This window comes from Oryx dammah, unplaced genomic scaffold, assembly GCF_014754425.2.
Source record: "Oryx dammah isolate SB20612 unplaced genomic scaffold, SCBI_Odam_1.1 HiC_scaffold_1, whole genome shotgun sequence".
Classification (NCBI taxonomy): domain Eukaryota; kingdom Metazoa; phylum Chordata; class Mammalia; order Artiodactyla; family Bovidae; genus Oryx; species Oryx dammah.
In genome coordinates, this window is record NW_024070185.1 from 59,406,265 (window position 1) to 59,425,036 (window position 18,772).

The window sequence follows — 18,772 nt, forward strand, 5'->3', positions numbered from 1 at the left end:
ACTGAGAGACAGAAGTCTGTTACATCAGCATTATCTCGACAGGTTCCCTGACAGCTACAAATCTGTCCAGGGGTAAGAAATACACAGAGTGGGCTAAACTATAGAGTAAAAAAAATCCAATTTCTTTCCTGCTCTAATGTGATCTGGATTTAAAATCTTAGATTATAAAACCACTAGATCAATTTACTATTCATTAACTTCATTATTCAACTGATCTACCTTTTCACAGAGAGTCCTAAATACCTAAACAGATAATTAGTTCTGATTTATCCTCAAGATAGTACACTCATTATAAATTAACCAACTGACATTGTTTGCAAACCTTTTTTCTTTGCCTCTGATCAGCTAAAAGTGACTTCCAGGAATCTAGATCATTGATCTGAAGATAAATAAACAACCTTCCTTAAGGCTTATTTACAGGGCTAACAAACTCTAATCGTAGAACTATGACTTCTGCTTTTTAAAAATAATCATAATCCTTTATAAGTACTTATGGCTTACTGCTTTCAACATTATCTCATCTGAATATTTCAACAAGCCCACAAGAAAGGCATTAAAATTGTTTTCATTGTGCTAAAAAAAAACAAAGGAAAAAAGATACCCATAATTCTACTAACCAGAAGTAAATATTATAAATGGTGTACATACTTACCAACTTTTCTATTATGCTATTGTTTTTTATAAAAACAGCATTATACAATTTGTAGCTTTTTTTCCCTTTTTGATATGTCAGGATCTGTCTCTGTAACTAAATATTCACCTGTAACGTTGTATTTAACAGATGAAAAGCATTCTGTTATATAAAAATAGCATAGATTTTAAAAATTTAGTCCATTAAGCCTATCTTTTAGAAAAGATGAGTCTCAGAGAGGTGAAGTCATACTACAGGGCAAGATTCATGAACTAAAATTTTAGCCTTCTGACTGCTAATGGTACCTTCTATATACAACAGTTACCAAAAGGACTGAGACATAACCAAACTTTGGGACAAAAGCAACCATTAGACTGAATAAAGTCTGGCACACACCTAACCACATCCGAATGATGCTCATGTAGTCTTTGTTCTTGGCGGAGAGCAGCTTGTCGTAGGAAGGGCAGCCTGCCAGCAGGATGCGGTCGTGGTCTTCACACATGGATATCAGGTGTTGCTCTGCACTTCGGGTGCAGCACACATGATAATGAGCCAGTTTCGTTATGGCGTGTCTGATAGAGTCGTCAATGGTCCCACTGACTTCCCCCCCTTCAATGTGAAGGATTCGGATGTTCATCAGGGCAGCAGATGTAGCCAGAGCCAGGGCATCAAACCTGTCTCCATGAACAATCATGATATCAGGCTTCAGGCGATTAAGGACATCTGGTAGCTTCACAAGGGCCAGGCCTACTGACTCCACCATGGCTGCCTCATCTTCCCCTCTGACAATCGTGTGTAACCTGGTGTTAATGTCAAAGTCATCTTGTTCAATCATGCGATACGTGTTTCTAAAGCAGGGAGAAATTAAAATGTGAGAGCATGTTCTTAAATATAGGGCTATAAAAACATCAACATTAACTCTGAAGGGAGAAATATTTCACAAAATTTCCTTGTTAAAATAAACTGAAGCATAACTTACACACAAAAATTAAAAGCATAGGCCACAAATATACAGATCACTTGATTACTTTTTCTACACAAACACCCCTGTAGTCACCACCTAGATCAACACCTCCCACACCTTGCAGGTCTCATCCGTGCCCTGCTTCAGTGAGCACCTGGAGGGAGAATGTTTTTATTAGGAAAAAAGAGACTAAATTTTACAGTGATCACAACTTTTTCTTTCCTTTTAAAAATATTATATGCCAACAAAGGTCCATCTAGTCAAGGCTATGGTTCTTCCAGTGGTCATGTATGGATGTGAGAGTTGGACTGTAAAGAAAGCTGAGCGCCAAAGAATTGATGCTTTTGAAGTGTGGTGTTGGAGAAGACTCTTTAGAGTCCCTTGGACTGCAAGGAGATCCAACCAGTCCATTCTGAAGGAGATCAGTCCTGAATATTCATTGGAAGGACATGCTAAAGCTGAAGCTCCAATACTTTGGCCACCTCATGCAAAGAACAGACTCATTAGAAAAGACCCTGATGCTGGGAAGGATTGGGGGCAGGAGGAGAAGGGGACAACAGAGGATGAGATGGTTGGAAGGCATCACTGACTCAATGGACATGAGTAAACTCATGAATCTACTCATGAGACATGAGTTTACTCATTTGAGTAAACTCCAGGAGTTGGCAATGGACAGGGAGGCCTGGCATGCTGCAGTCCATGGTGTCGCAGAGTCGGATACAACTGAGCGACTGAACTGAAAAATACATATAGATTTTTTAAAAGAAATCATGCTACTTAATAGAAAAAAATGTTACTTATAAATGCTCCTAAAAATGTAGTATGGAACTGGGATACCTGATATCGTACTATATTATAAATTTCTGAATGATGGAAATTATCTCCTGAATTCTTTTCATATGGTACCATTCATGCAGCATAATTCTGACTGGGGTGAAAATGTAGGCTTAAATTAGCTGTAAAATGCAGTTTCAAGTCTGTTTCATGCTTCAACAGCAATAGCAATTCTCAATGCTTTAAAATTTCCTGTTTGTTATGACTAGATTTTAAAAGATCTAACTTTGTTTCTGGAAATATATAAAACATTACTTAAAAATTAGAAAAATACAGAAAATTATCATGCATAAACCTACCACTCAGCACCATCAGTATTACCATGATTTCTTTTTTTTTGTTGCCACACCATGCGGCATGTGGGATCTTGGTTCCCTGACCTGGAATCAAACCTGCACCCTCTACATGGGAGCATGGAGTCTTAACCACTGCACCACCAGTGAAGTCCCTCTTTCTAACCGCTTTATTCATAATTTTTTTCCGTTATATTTTTAAATGGTTGAGAATACATCATAGTACAACTCTGTAATCTATTTAACCCACTTAACACTATGATATTTTCTCAGATTATGAAGAATTTTTTACATACATCATATAGATGGCTTAGCAGTCATTTTATAGATTTCTTTGGATTTTCCCACAAAAGCTATGACATTGTAAATAAAGAAAATCCTGTGAGAATTCCCGTAGGAATTTAATGGGATCTTAAATGTTTGATAGGATTCAAAAGTGAAGGTATCTCTGTAGGAAGTTATTTTTATAGCGTTTGACAATGGACCAAATTTCTTTAATATAGAGCTATTGAGATTTTCTATCTTTTCTGTAGAAAAAAATACTGTAAGCTGTATTTTTCAAAAGCTTGTCCATTTCATCTAAATTGATTGTCAGTTTACCGGCCTAATATCCTCTTACTCTTTTAATGCTGAGATCAGTAGTGACATCCTCTTTGTTATCCTATGTTGGTACTTTCTGTGTTACCCCGTCCTTGTTCTGCAGAAGCATGTTGATTTTCTTATTTTAAACAAATAACTTTTACCTCAAATAACTTTCTTTATTGTTTAGTCTACTTTCACATTTCATTGATTTTGACTCTATTGGCCCTTGGTCCTCCCTTCTACTTACTTTGGGCTTCATCTTCTTTCTTGTTTATTAAAGTGGAAATGGATCCTTGACTCTAACCTCTTTTGTCACATAAGTATTAATATTTAAAATGACAAATTTCCCCATAAGCCCTGATTAATCTATACCCCAAAATTTTGATACACTGTAATATTTATTTAGGTCAAAATATTTTCTAATTTCCCTTAGGATTTCTTGTTTGGCCCCTGAGCTTAAAACTCAACAATAAACAACCCAATTTAAAAATGGGTTAAACCAAAGATGATATAAAGATGGCAAATAAGCATATGAAAAGATGCTCCACATCATGCGTCATCAAAGAAATGCCAATTAAAAAGAGATACTGCTACACACTATTAGAATGGACACAATCCAGAACACTGACAACACTAAATTCTGGCAACGATATGGAGCAACAGGAATTCTCATTTACTGTTGGGGGAATACAAAATGATACAACAGCCATTTTGGAAGATAGTTTGTCAGTTTCTTGCAAAAGTAAACATACTTTTTTACAAGGAGCAATCATGCTCCTTGATCTACTTAAAGGAGCTGAAAACTTACATAAAAATCTACAAAGATATGCTTTATTCATAATTGCCAATACTTGGAAGCAATCAAAATATCCTTCAGTAAGAGAATGCAGAAATAAGCTATTATACATCCACACAATGCAATATTATTCAGCACTGAAAAGAAATGACTATCAAGCTACGAAAAGACATAAAGGAAACTCAAAAGCATATTACTAAATGAAAGAAGAAGCTACATAATGTAGGATATTCCAACAATATGACATTTGGAAAAGGCAAAAAATCTATGGAAATGGTAAAAAGATCAGTTACTGCCAGGAAATGGGTTGGGGGGAGAGGAAGGGATGAATGGGTAGAGGAGATGATCTGGGAGGCAGTGAACAGTGAAATGAGCGCTGAAGAATTGATGCTTTTGAACTGTGGTGTTGGAGAAGACTCTTGAGAGTCCCTTGGACTGCAACGAGATCCAACCAGTCCATCCTAAAGGAAATCAGTCTGAATATTCATTGGAAGGATGGATGCTGAAGCTGAAACTTCAATACTTTGGCTAGGTGATGCGAAGAACTGACTCATTTGAAAAGACCCTGATGCTGGGAAAGATTGAAGGCGGGAGGAGAAGGGGATGACAGAGGATGAGATGGTTGGATGGCATCACCGACTCAATGGATATGAGTTTGAGTAAACTATGGGAGCTGGTGATGGACAAGGAGGACTGGCATGCTGCAGTCCACGGGTTCACAAAGAGTTGGACACGACTGATTGACTGAACTGAACAGTGAAATGACTCTGTGATACTATAATGGTAGATACATGTCAATATACATTTGTCCAAACCCACAGAACTTACCCCACCAAGTTGAACCCAACTAAACTATGACTTTGAGTGATAATGATGTGTCAGTGGAGGTGTGTCGTTTGAACAATATGTACCAATGAGGTATGGTAGGGGATGCCGATAGTGGGGGGTGTTATGCCTGTATAGAGGAAGAGAGGTGTATGAGTGACTTCTGTACCTTCTGCTCAGTTTTGCCGCACGACTTAACACTATTCTAAAAACTAAAATCTATTTTTTAAAGGCATTCTTTCTTTTATATATAAGCATGTATTTTACCATTTGTAGTTACTCCTTCCTGTAGATGTAAGTTCCCAACAGGTATCATTTCTCTTCAGTTTCAAGAATCTCCCTTAGCATTTTTAGCAGCACATACCTGCTGGTGATAACTTGCTTAGCTTTTCTTGAAAATATCTTTACTTCAACTTTATTTTTAAAAGGCACTTTCATTGGATAAAAAAATGCTGGGTTAGCAGAGGTTTTTTTCCCCTTTTCTGAGCACATTAAAGATGTTCCATTGTCTTCTGGCCTCCACTGTCAGTGAGTTAATTATTCTTATCATTAGTTCCCCTGTAAGAAATATAATTTTTGGTCTTGTTGCTTTCAAGATTTTCTTGTCTTCAGCAAATTGACTATGCTATGTCTACATGCAGTTTTCTTTGTATTTATCTATTGAGGGTTGTTGACCTTTCTGTATATGTACATCAATGTTGGGTTTTTCTGGGGGGAAGGGTTTGTTGTTTTTACCAAATTTGGAAACCTCTGGCAGGTATGTCTTCTAAGATTACAACACAGCTTTAATTCTGAGACTGTCCTACATACAGAATGTTCATAACCATCTGAATCAGGAACCATAATCAAAATCCCTTTGAAATAAAGCACAAAACTAGAAATCAATTACAAGAAAAGAGGGAAAAAAATGATTTCATGGATACTAAATGACATGCTAGTAAAAAAAAGGGGGGGGGGGTAAGTGAGAAAATCAAAATAGAATTTAAAAATTCCTTGAGACAAATGACAATGAAAACACAACTATACAAACGTCTATGGAATGCAGCAAAAGTAGTTCTTAGAGGAAAGTTCATACAATACAGGGCTTCCCCAAAAAACAAGGGAAAGCTCAAATAAACAACCTAACCTACCACCTAAAATAATCAGAAAAAGAACAAACAAAACCTGAAGTCAGAAGAAGGAAGGAAATAAAATATAAATTTATCAGAGAGGAAATAAAATAGAGATTTAAGAAAACAATAGAAAAAAAAATCAGTAAAACCAAGAGCTGATTCTTTGAAAGGGCAAACAAAACTAACAAACCTTTAGCCAGGCTCACCAAAAAGAAAGACAGGAACTCAAATTTTTGAAAAATTAGAAATATAAAAGGAGAAATCTCAACTGATACCACAAAATACAAAAACCCCTAAGAGAATACTATGAACAATTATATGCCAACAAATTTGACAACTCAGAGGAAATGGGCAACTTTCTAGAAACATACAAAACATACAGCCCACCAAAACTGAATCAAGAAGAAATAAGTAATTCAGGGAATTTCTGGGCAGTCCAGTGGTTAGAACTTGGTGCTTTCACTGCTGAAGGTCAGGATTCAATCCCTAGTCAGGGAACTAAGATCCCATAAGCCCACCTGGTGTGGTCAAATTAATAAATGAAATGAAATATGGCACAAATGAACCTATCTACAAAAACCAGACTCACAGACATTCAGAATAGACTTGTGGTTACCAGGGCGATCAGGGAAGGGAGAGGGATGGACTGGGAGGTTGGGGTTAGTAAATGCAAACTACTGCATTTAGAATGGATAAACAACAAGATCCTACTGTATATATAGCACAGGGAATGAAATCCAATATCCTGGGATAATGGAAAAGAATACAAAAAAAGAATGCATATGTGCATATAACTGAGTCACTTTGCTATATAGCAGAAATTAGCACAACATTGTAACCAATTATACTTCAAAAAACAAAAAAACCTGTAACACCAATCTGGAAAAAAAATGTACTGAATAAATGAACCTATGAATTCCTAAGGAGTCTGTTATTCATTTGCATTTTTCTGCTCAATTCTTAAGAGTATAAAAATGATGCTTTTTAAAAAAATTCAACTAGTTGAGGTACAAAGGTAGCTAATTGCTTCTGTTGATTTAACGTCTTCTTTTTTCCCTACAGTTTTTACTTATGTATTATTTTCCAGCTGTGCTGGTCTTCACTGCTGCGTGGGCTTTCCTCTGGCTGCAGTGCTCAGGCTTCTCTCACTGTGGTGGCTTCTCCTGTTGTGGAGCGTGGGCTCTAGGGCGCTCGGGCTTCAGTAGTCGCAGTGTGAGGGTTCAGTACTTGCAGTTCCCTGGCTCTAAGCACAGGCTCAACAGTTGTGGCACGAAGGCTTAGCTGCTCCATGGCATGTGGGATCTTCCCTGACCAGGGATCAAACCCACATCTCCTGCTGTGGCAGGTGAGTCTTTACCACTGAGCCACCAGGGAAGCCCAATGTCTTTGTAAATAATACAGCCCCATGGTTTAAAACGCAAGATACAAAAGGTTATAAGTGAGAAGGCTACTTCTCACTTTTGCTTCCCAGTCATCCAGTGCTTCTCCCCATAAGCAACCAGTTTCTTGTGCAAGAACGCACTACAGACAAGTATTTCCAGTACCGGCCAAGTTTCCATTTCAACAGTCTCACCTGACGAACACTGCCTTGCCCCTTTAATTACTGTGGCAGGCAGGTAAGACACCTACCACCATCTCTTCGAAAGCCCCTCCCCTACCAGTCTTCTGCCAAACTTTTCTCAAAGAAGTAAAAAAACACACTTAGATTTTTACCTCAGTTTGTAACTAAAACTCTTTTACTTTGTCCAATTTCTGTTCAATAATGTAAGAACACTCAAGCGGATTTTCTTAGATAGCCAAAATTCATTTCACATTTTAAAAATCTATGAACTTTTAAGCTATCCATAAGTTTCTTTTCTAGTCTTTAAAAGGGTTTTCTTATCGCAAATTGCCAAATTTGTTTTTGGAAGCATGTTTTTGTTTTTGCTGTCATTATCTTATCGTTAAAGGACAGTCTGAAAAAGACAATTTTACCTTAACACAAGCTTCTTTCATATTGTATTTTTTACCTTCTTCAGAGGCTGCATTAATGTTTTCATGCCACAAGGGTGCACTAAAGCCATTTTATTATTAACACATAACAAAATGAATGTTCCATCTTTGGTATATACATTCTTTCTGTCCCTCAAAGGTTTCCCAAGTTTCATCTTTAATATTTAGACTGTGATCAATAACAAACCTAATGTCATCAAAATAAGTATCAATGGTAATGGTAATTCTACTTTATCTTATAGATTTTTAAAATCTTGTTCCGTGTCTACTACTTTATACAGTTTTTTCATGTAGGATTAGCATTAGAACTCACAAAACAGATTATATAGAATCACATTCTAGTCACACAATATACATTTATAAATGGAATCTCTGAATGTAGTAGCAAATAATAGTAATAATAATGGCTATAATTTACCAAGCATCTAATAGGCAGCATCCCTACATAGACATTTTATGTCACTATCTCCATTCCTCACAGTAACCTGCAATACAAGTTTCCACTTCGTTTTATAACTGAGGAACCTGAAGCTCAGAAGTGCTAGGCAACTTCTCCAAGGCCACCTAAAAACTAAGTGGTAGAACTGGCATTTGAGCTGGGTCCACATGGCTCCAGGACCCAAGTTCTCAGTAGTACACCACATTGCAATAAAGAATATCATAAGAAAACGCTTTCATCTTACCCATAGTCATCTATCAGGTGAGAGCCAAGTACCACCACGTCAAGTTCAAAGAACTCAGGTTCCATTTTAATGCCAAACATGATGGGGGCAAGTTTAGAATAATCAGCACGGTTGCAAGTGGCAACACAAACCCGAAGCTTCCGGTTATTCTCTTTCTTCTCCATGATTTGTTTTCTTTTTGAGAGGTTCTGAAAATAGAGTTCCTGCAGTTGCAAAAATAAAAATTAATATCCTGTGATAAGCCATAATGGAAGAAAATATGAAAAGAATGTATGTACGTATAACTGACTCACTTTGCTGTACAACAGTAATTAACATTATAGTTCAACTATACTTCAATAAGACATTACAGAGACAAAAAGTTTATTTACAATCAGAATGATAGATCCAAGATATAAAATTCTGCAATCTTAAATCTTTAACCATCATTAAGTATAGTGATAAAGGGAGGGACTTTTAAACCTTCTGAACCATTCCTTCAGAATACCCAATGGCAGCCCCCAAAGTATGTTTCATGACCGGAATCTATCATCCTAATGTAGACAAGTTGGGAAGAATGTTTAGATATTTTGAAACACAAGTAGTCCCCAGCACTGCAGGTATGCATAGTTCTGTTATCAGTCCAGACTTCGTCAAGTGCTCCCAGTCCAGATGATCCACTAACAAATGATGTGGCAGAGCAGCGGAGGACCGGCGGGGCAGCGGAGCACCGGCGGGGCAGCGGAGCACCGGCGGAGCCCCAGCCACAGAAACAGCCGCAGCAGGGACTAGGCTGTCTGCCCCAGGTAATATTCAAATCCATCGATCATCAAGTACGCATCACTTCCCCTGTTCTGCCAAGACTTCTTTTTTGTTTGCATTTAATGGATAAAGTCTTAGAAACATTACAGAATAAAAGCCCAGACACTGCCAGTCCTTTGCTGATTAAATGCACATTAGCAAACTTATGTCTTGTCCTCATTCACTGTTGTAAATTAGCATGAGCAGAGGCTAGAAGTATCATCTGGATTGTGGTGAAACGTTTAAAAGCAATAGCCTCTTTCTGCTTTTATTCATTTTCCCCATTCATGGTTTAAGTATAAAGCTCCTGGAGAAGGAAATGGCAACCCACCCCAGCATCCCTGCCTGGAAGTCCCACGGACAGAGGAGCCTGGTGGACTACAGTCCATGGGGTCGGAAGAGTCAAACACAACTTGGTGACAGAACCACCACCACTGAGAATGAAGGTAGTCCTCAGGGTTAGTTGCAGGGTGTGACTGTTTCTCTTTCTCTTCTTTTTTTTTTTTTTTGTGAGGGAAAGATAGTTTTATTTTAATTTTATGGGCTCCTTTCCCCCCTTTTATGGTGATCTAACTGCATTGGTTAAAAGCAACTAATCAGTTCTTTAGAATATGGTCTCTAATCAAGTCTAACTTTATTTAGACGCTATAGCTGGACAAGCTCGATTGAACCAAAATGGGAACATTAAACAAACTCACTGATAACACTGTGATTTAACTGTCACGTGTAGAATTCTCCCTCTAACCAAAAGCTTGTGACCATTTTGTATGGTTTGTCTGGAAATTTTTGTAAATCTTATGTTTTAGTAAAATATTGTTTGTTATTTAAAAAAGGAGTAACAAATCAACTCTCATTCAAAAAGTAAGCAAACATCAGCTCTTTATTATTAATTAAAAATTACTTGCCATTCCTCACAATTAATCCAACATACCAGACTAAAGCAAAAGTTTGGTTGAGAGCCACTGATCTAGTTCAGCTTCCCCACTTACAGAAAGAGAAAGACAAGCCTTGGGGGAGGAAATTACTTCCCCAAGATTCAAGATCACATCCTATTACAAATGAGTTACTCACTCTCACACTATACACAAAGCACTGTGATTAGTGCTGAGGAAAAGATGAGTAAGATGAAACAAACCCCCTACCTTCAAGGCCTCATTCACATCCCTAGCCAGTGCCTACAAACATGACAACTCCAAATGCCCACCAGCTATCTCCTGCCCCACAGGCTCCTCAGAGTCACTGTCCCAAACGGAGCTCATTTTCTTTTCCAAACCTGTTCCTCCTTCCTATTCTCTAACTGCGTTATGAACTCCCATTCATCCAAATGCCTTGACATCCTTGTCTTCTCTGTTCCTCACCCTGTACTTCCTCAGCCCTGTCAATACTACCTGAGTATCTTTCAAATCTATCTCCTCTCCATCCCCCCCACCACCAGGACATCTCCTAGTCCAGTACCTGACCTCAGGTCACAACTATTCTAACAGCTGTCAAAGTGGATTGTTGTTTAGTCTAAGTTGTGTCCGACTCTTTTGTGACCCTATGGACTGTAGCCTGCCAGGCTCCTCTGCCCCTGGGATTCTCCAGGCAAGAATACTGGAGTGGGTTGCCATTTCCTTCTCCAGGCAATCACCTCAACCCAGGGATCAAACCCGAGACTCCTGCATGGCAGGTGGATTCTTTACCACTGAGCTACCTACTACTGCTCAACTCCTCTGCACCCCTATCCCCCACCATCCTGTACTCTCAGTTCAAAAAGTAAAAACCAGGGACAAGTTGTAAGAGTTATGGTTCATGGAGTTTTTAACACTTCCTTATATCAATGTAAAGTTTAACTTCATGGACTAATCTCAATGCTTAGGTCTCAGGAAGTGTATCGACATTCAGAATTTGTGATCAGGAATCCAGAGAAGCTTGAGTAAGGGTGCCAATAAAAGGGGAGCTGCCTTTTCAATCAAGGTAGACCCAGACTCGGTAGAAATGCTGCCAGGAACCTTCGCTGTTGACACCTCATCTCTCTTATGCTGGAACTTCTATAATCACACAAACTGCCCTTCATTAGGCCCACTCAGAATTTATAATCTCCAGTAAGAACTAATTCCACCCAATGGAAAGCATTTATAAGATCGTGTAATGAACATTCTGTCAAGAGAGTTGTATTTGTAAGGTCTAAGCTCTAGCTATGGCTCAGACGGTAAAGAATCTGCCTACAATGAAGGAGACCAGGCTTCAATCCCTGAGCAGGGAAGATCCTCTGGAGAAGGGAATGGCTACCCACTCCAGTTTTCTTGCCTGAAGAATCCCATGGACAGAGGAGCCTGGTGGGTTACAGTCCATGGTGTCACAAAGAGTCAGACACAACCGAGCGACTAACACTTTCACATTTTCTTTTCCCACAAGCACTACCTAACCAAAGAGACAAAGATATTTTTCCAAAACCAGCTGGCCTAAGTGTCCTTGTATGTAAATCTTCTTCCACTCATTAAAATTGAGCTGAATAAACTGCTGATGATATTTAATTTGCTAGGTGAGACAAAGCAAATGGATTTTGTTACCGACCAAATGGATGGTAAATTTGTATTTATTTTAGAATAGTAAACTTTCTATCCGGCAATTCTAAAATGCTTAGTGCTTACCAGGTAATTCAAAGGTTATTCTACCAAAAGTGAAAGTAGCCATATTACACAAACTATGAAAAATACAATAATGTTACTAAGACCAAAAGTTTTTTTAAAGAAAAAAGCTAAATCTTTTTTTTTTAAGTGTAATAATGGTAAAAGTCCTTTTTTAAGGGGAGAATTCTTTTTAAAAAATAGTTTTAATTTAACTAACTTTTGATTAGATAGTACATTCATACAGTTTAAAACTGAAAAGGCACAAGAGGCTCTAAAAGTCTTCTCATCTGTGTCCTCAGACGTGGAGTTCTCCCTGGGAGCTTAGAGTTGCTAGTCACTTATCCATCCTCCTACATAAACTATACATACAAAAAATACACATATATTTCTTCACATATATAAATACAAATATATTTTATAAATATAGAGTGTATTACGCAATTAGCAATATATTCTACAAACTACTGTCACATACCTTGCTTTTTAATTGCTCTTAATTACGTTTCTGAATCAAGTGGTAAAATGGGAAAGTCTAAAGACGTTGTTGCTGTAGTTTTTTAGTCACTAAGTCATGTCCCACTCTTTGGTGACCCCATGGACTGTAGCCACCAGGCCCCTCTGTCCACGGGATTTCCCCGACAAGAACACTGGAGTGGGCTGCCATTTCCTTCTCCAGGGGATCTTCCTGACCCAGGGATCGAACTCACATCTCCTGTATTAGCAGAGGGATTCTTTAACCACTGAGCCACCAGGGAAGCCCTTAAAGGCATTCAGTTCAGTTCAGTTCAGTCGCTCAGTCGCGTCCGACTCTTTGCGACCCCATGAATCGCAGCACGCCAGGCCTCCCTGTCCATCACCAACTCCCGGAGTTCACCCAAACTCACGTCCATCGAGTCGGTGATGCCATCCAACCATCTTATCCTCTGTCGTCCCCTTCTCTTCCTGCCCCCAATCCCTCGCAGCATCAGAGTCTTTTCCAATGAGTCAAGTCTTTGCAAGAGGTGGCCAAAGTACTGGAGTTTCAGCTTTAGCATCAGACCTTCCAAAGAACACCCAGGGCTGATCTCCTTTAGGATGGACTGGTTGGAGCTCCTTGCAGTCCAAGGGACTCTCAAGAGTCTTCTTCAACACCACAGTTCAAAAGCATCAATTCTTTGGCACTCAGCTTTCTTAACAGTCCAACTCTTACATCCATACATGACCATTGGAAAAACCATAGCCTTGACTAGATGGACCTTTGTTGGCAAAGTAATGTCTCTGCTTTTGAATATGCTGTCTAGGTTGGTCATAACTTTCCTTCCAAGGAGTAAGCATCTTTTAATTTCATGGCTGCAATCACCATCTGCAGTGATTTTGGAGCCCCCCAAAATAAAGTCTGACACTGTTTCTACTGTTTCCCCATCTATTTGCCATTAAGTGATGGGACCAGATGCCATGATCTTAGTTTTCTGAATGTTGAGCTTTAAGCCAACTTTTTCACTCTCCACTCTCACTTTCATCAAGAGGCTTTTTAGTTCTTCTTCACTTTCTGCCATCAGGGTGGTGTCATCTGCATATCTGAGGTTATTGATATTTCTCCTGGCAATCTTTTTTTTTTTTTAATTTATGTTAGATGTGGTGGGTCTTTGTTGCTATGTATGGGCTTCTCATCGCATGGCTTCTCTTATTGCTGAGCACAGGCTCGGTTCTTGCGGCACTCAGGCTTAGTTAGTCTGCAGCATGTGGAATCTTCCTGGAGCAGGGATCGAACCCATGTCCTCTGTGTTGGCAGGCAGACTCTTAACCACTGTGCCACCAGGGAAGTCCTCTCCCAGCAATCTGGATTGCAGCTTGTGCTTCTTCCAGCCCAGCGTTTCTCATGATGTACTATGCCTAGAAGTTAAATAAGCAGGGTGACAATATACAGCCTTGACGTACTCCTTTTCCTATTTGGAACCAGTCTGTTGTTCCATGTCCAGTTCTAACTGTTGCTTCCTGACCTGCATACAGGTTTCTCAAAGAGGCAGGTCAGAGATATGAAATCTAAAAGTGCAAGTCTGGGCTTCCCTGGTGGCTCAATGATAAAGGATCTGCCTGCCCATGCGGGAGATGTGGGTTTGATCCCTGGTCTGGGAAGATCCCACATGCTGCAGAGCGACTAAGCCTGTGGACCACAACTATGGAACCTGTGCTCTAGAGCCTGGGAACTGCAACTACGGAGCCCACATGCCACAGATACTGAAGCCCATGCCCCACAGAGCCAGTGCTCCACAAGAAGAGAAGCCACCACAACAAGAAGCCTGCACACCCCAAGTGGACAGTAGCCCCCACTCTCCACACCTAGAGAAAAGCCTGCAATGGAGATCCAGCACAGCCAAAATAAATAAATAAAATTGTATTTTTTACAGTGCAATGGAGATCCAGCACAACCAAAATAAATAAATGGAATTGTATTTTTTACAGTGCAATTTTGAAAATTGCTGGCCATCAACTTTTCAAATATATGAGAGCCCTGAGAGTGAAAGTGTCACAAACATTTATTGAGAACTGACTCTGTGCAGAGCAACGGAAAGCAGAGATGTGGAGCTGAGGAAGATCTCACCTTTAGTTTTTAGGAGCTTAGAATCCAGTACATGCCACCAAGCCACATTAATAGATCACCTTCCCAACAGAAGCACGAGGAACAAAAGTAACAACTTTTCTTTCACTGCCCAGTATAATTATTATTTGTTCTGGATAAAATGTCATGTTCAAGCATCCATTTTTACACTAAGAACTGTGATCAGTCTCCATGACCAGTATGAAATGAATAAATGTGACATAATGGACTTAAACTATACCAGGAGTTTTTAAGTTGCATAAAGTACAATGTAAAACAAGATAAAACTTTTTTATTTACACAGTGGACTCCCAGAGAGTAATGAAAACAAATGGACTACGTTGAAATGTGTCAATATTAATAAACATCTAAAATATAATGTTAGATGAAAACAGCATATTCTAAAAAGATACAATAGGGCACCATCTAAAAATATGTAAAACATTACTATATGTTGTTTACTGACTTACAGTAAAATTATACAGCAACTCAAGAAAGTAGTTACTTCTGAAGGAGGAGGGAAGGGAAAGGAAAAGACAGCTTAGAGGGTTTCCGTTGTCTATGTAAACATTTTTTAAAAAATCATTTAAGTAGAGATCTGAAACAAACATGGTAACATATTAATATGTGTTAAATCTTGAGGACTGGTAGAGGGTGTCATGTTTCTTCTGTCCTTTTCAGCATATATAAAATACTGTATGGAAAACGAAAAATCTTTTAAATGATCAACAAAGATGCACTGTCCACAGTCCTTAAAGCCTAAAGCTCAGAAAGCAGATGGACTGGATATTTACATTCATTCCACTCAATTCCATGAGAGTAACCAGAGCCACTAAAACATAGATACTAGTATGAGAATAAGCCTTCACCTGAAACTCACTGGCAATCTGAGAAACCTACATTCTCTCAAGACTATTACAAATACTGACAAAAAGGTGAGTGACCCCTTCCAGGGAAATAAATACTGTGGTCCCATTCAACTATCGAAAAAGACTCAAGCAGTTTCTGAGCAGAAGTGAAGTGAAAGTTCCTCAGTTGAGTAACTTTTCGACTCCATGGACTTTGCAACCCCATGGACTATAGTCCATGGAATTCTCCAGGCCAGAATCCTGGAGTAGGTAGCCTTTCCCTTCTCCAGGGGATCTTCCCAACCCAGGGATCAAACCCAGATCTCCCACGTTGTAGGCAGATTCTTTACCAGCTAAGCCACAAGGGAAGCCCTTCTGAGCAGAAGACACCATCAAAGTAAACAATTGCCAAGCACATGTTAAGAGCTTTACAAGCATTCATTCACTTCATCCTCACAGCCCTATCTTATTAGCCCTATTTTACAAATGGGCATAACTCAGTGAAAACCAATTTACTTGCCCCAAATCATAGCTGCTGCTGCTGCTGCCGCTTCAGTCGTGTCCGACTCTGTGCGACCCCATAGACGACAATCCACCAGGCTCCCCCGACCCTGGGATTCTCCAGGCAAGAACACTGGAGTGGGATGCCATTTCCTTCTCCAGTGCATGAAAGTGAAAAGTGAAAGTGAAGTCGCTCAGTCGTGTCTGACCGTTCGCGACCCCATGGACTGCAGCCTACCAGGCTCCTCCATCCATGGGATTTTCCAGGCAAGAGTACTGGAGTGGGGTGCCATTGGCTAATAACTGCCAAAACCAAACACCAAATCAGCATTCAAGATAGTGCTCATATCCAGTGTTTGCCTGTCTGTTCATTTCATAAGTGCTCATGAGTGAGAACCTTCCTGCCAGGCACCGCGGCAGTGAAGGGCACCTATGATGAATCCCTCTCTTCCCTCAGTGCAGACCGGATGAGGCTCACAAGAATCAGGAGAGGTCTATCAAAAGTGGTCTGAAATTCAGAACACTATCTTGAGCTATACTCGGGTGTGACTCCTTCCAGAGCTTCCACAGTCGACTCGAACAGTTCTCTCTAAATCCCAAGCTGTACCCTACGCCGCTTCTCCATCAGGATTCAAAAAAAAAAACTTTCGTGCTCTAACAATTTTACAAGTGTTGTGCTGGGGCGCGCGGTGGGGGCGGGGAGGGGGATAGTGAAATAAATGCATATCAAGCTTCCAGGGAAGCTCAGACTCAGAGTACAGTCAGGGTTAAGCGCAGACCTTCAAGATCATCTTTCGTCAGACACTTTACATCCCAGGGCCACTCATCTTCAAGGAGCTCCCTGCCTTCTCCTGCACATCTCCGTGAGCGGCTGCTAGCTGTCTTTCAGGATAGCCGGAGGAACAGAGTGCAGCCGGCCTTCCTCTGAGACCCCGAGCCCCACTCCGGGGTTACTCACCCGGGGTCCGCACTCAAAACTGCTGCACCAGCCAACAGCTAAGCCCACAACTGGACTAAGGAGCAGCCCTGACGTGCAGGCCCACGGGAGACAGCGAGGCCCGGGCCGGGTGCGGACCTGCGGCGTGATGAGGTGCGGAGCCGCCGGCCGGGATCTGAGGCCTCCGGAAGGAGGCCGAAAGAGTAAGGCCCTGGGGGCCGACAGGTGGCGTTCCCCGAGCCCGCGTCCCCCTCCCCCGGGTCCCTAGCGGGCACGCAGGTCTCACCAATAGCGGGTCCGCTGTTTCTCCCGCGTCGCCGCAGCCAGACCTCGCGGGTGAGAACGGAGGGCCGAGCCGGAACGCAGGCCGGCGCGAGACCGCCCCTTCGGCTTCCGCCACTCTGCACCGCGAGCGATGACTCGCCTCGACCCGCTCCTAGCGCACCCCGCGCGCCCTGCACGCCCACCCGAGCGCCAAATCGGCCGACGCGCCCTGCGTCAGCGGCGAGGAATTCTGCGATTGGCTGAGCGAGGAGGACGGGCCGGGGCGGCGCCTTCCGTGAACGTGGCGTAGCCCCCAGGCGACCAGCTCTTGTTCTCAGTCGGTGTTCCCGCCCCGGGACAGCTTCTCCGCCTGTCAAGTGAAAGTTCGGAACCCGAGCGCCTCACGGGTAGTTGTTTTGGCCTTGCGCCCTAGAGGCAATGTCTCAGGCCTTCTCACGCAGTCATTTCATAGGCAGGACCAAAACAATACGGTCGTGTGGCGGTCCACCCAGAGCTCTCTCCCGAGTGAAGCCGTGCCCCTCCAGAACCGCGTCTACTAGAAGGATCTGTGGATGCTGATGACCAAGGCAAGGCGGAGACCTGCTGATCCTTATGATGCGCGGAACCCCCAGGCCGTCCTGCCCCAGAGACTTACAGAGAGGAACACAGAGGTGGCAGAGAAAGTGGCGGGAAAGGCCTCACACAGCTCCTGATGAACACTTTCTAATGATTGTTTCAAATTCCTTAGTCACCACTGACAAGCTGAGTTGGTGATACAGCATATTAAAAATATTTTTTACAGCTAGTAAATAACTTACTGCAAGTGGAACTATTTAAACAGCCTAATGATTCATTGTCAGTTCTTGCTAAAGTGAATTTCAAGCCCAATAAACTTTTGCACTTCATTTATTTCAGTTAATGATGCTCTAATTTACAGAATATTTGTGAACCATTAATTACCCTGCAGCTAGCTTGTTGTCACCAAGAGGTCATATCAGCCACAAAAGGACAGATATTAGGGGATTTCCTGCAAGCAAGTACCAAAAGATTTCTTTTTTAAATATCACTTTTGCTATTCTGTAGAAAATGGACTGGTTGAAAGTTGAGAATGGTGGTAGCGGGAAAAAAATCTCTGAAAGGAAACACACACACACACATACACACACAAAACCCATACCGCTAATTGCATTTGGCAGAACTGGGAAGAGAGAGACTTTTCACTGAATTTATTTTTATAATATCTTTTGTATTTTGTAGTATATGCACACATTCCATATCAAAGAAAAGAAAATTGATGGTAAAAAAAAATGGTGGCAGTGAAACTCGATTGAAGTGGTTGGATATGATATTTAGTTTGGAAGTAGAATTGATGAAACTTAATTATGAATTAGGTATGAAAGGATGGGGCTTCCCAGGTGGCTCAGTGGTAAAGAACCCACCTCCCAATGTAGGAGACATAAGAGACATGGTTCGATCCCTGGGTTGTGAAGATCCCCTGAGGAAGGGCATGGCAACCCACTCCAGGATTCTTGCCTGAAGA

General features: G+C 41.0%; 1 protein-coding gene across 2 annotated transcripts in view; it reads right to left on the reverse strand.

Moving 5' to 3' along the window:
• The window catches only part of GNE (glucosamine (UDP-N-acetyl)-2-epimerase/N-acetylmannosamine kinase), a 57,080-nt gene that overhangs the window by 23,610 nt on the left and 14,698 nt on the right, over window positions 1–18,772 (reverse strand). The window contains exons 1-3 of one of the 2 annotated variants that reach the window (XM_040266705.1): window positions 17,255–17,433; window positions 8,713–8,915; window positions 1,028–1,479 (exon numbers count right to left, since the gene is read on the reverse strand). In XM_040266705.1, coding sequence (XP_040122639.1) covers window positions 1,028–1,479; window positions 8,713–8,876 — 616 coding nt within the window. In that variant the 5' untranslated portion in view covers window positions 8,877–8,915; window positions 17,255–17,433. Of the gene's footprint in view, window positions 1–1,027; window positions 1,480–8,712; window positions 8,916–17,254; window positions 17,434–18,772 lie in introns of those variants that run through there. The other variant, XM_040266700.1, reaches the window with a different exon arrangement.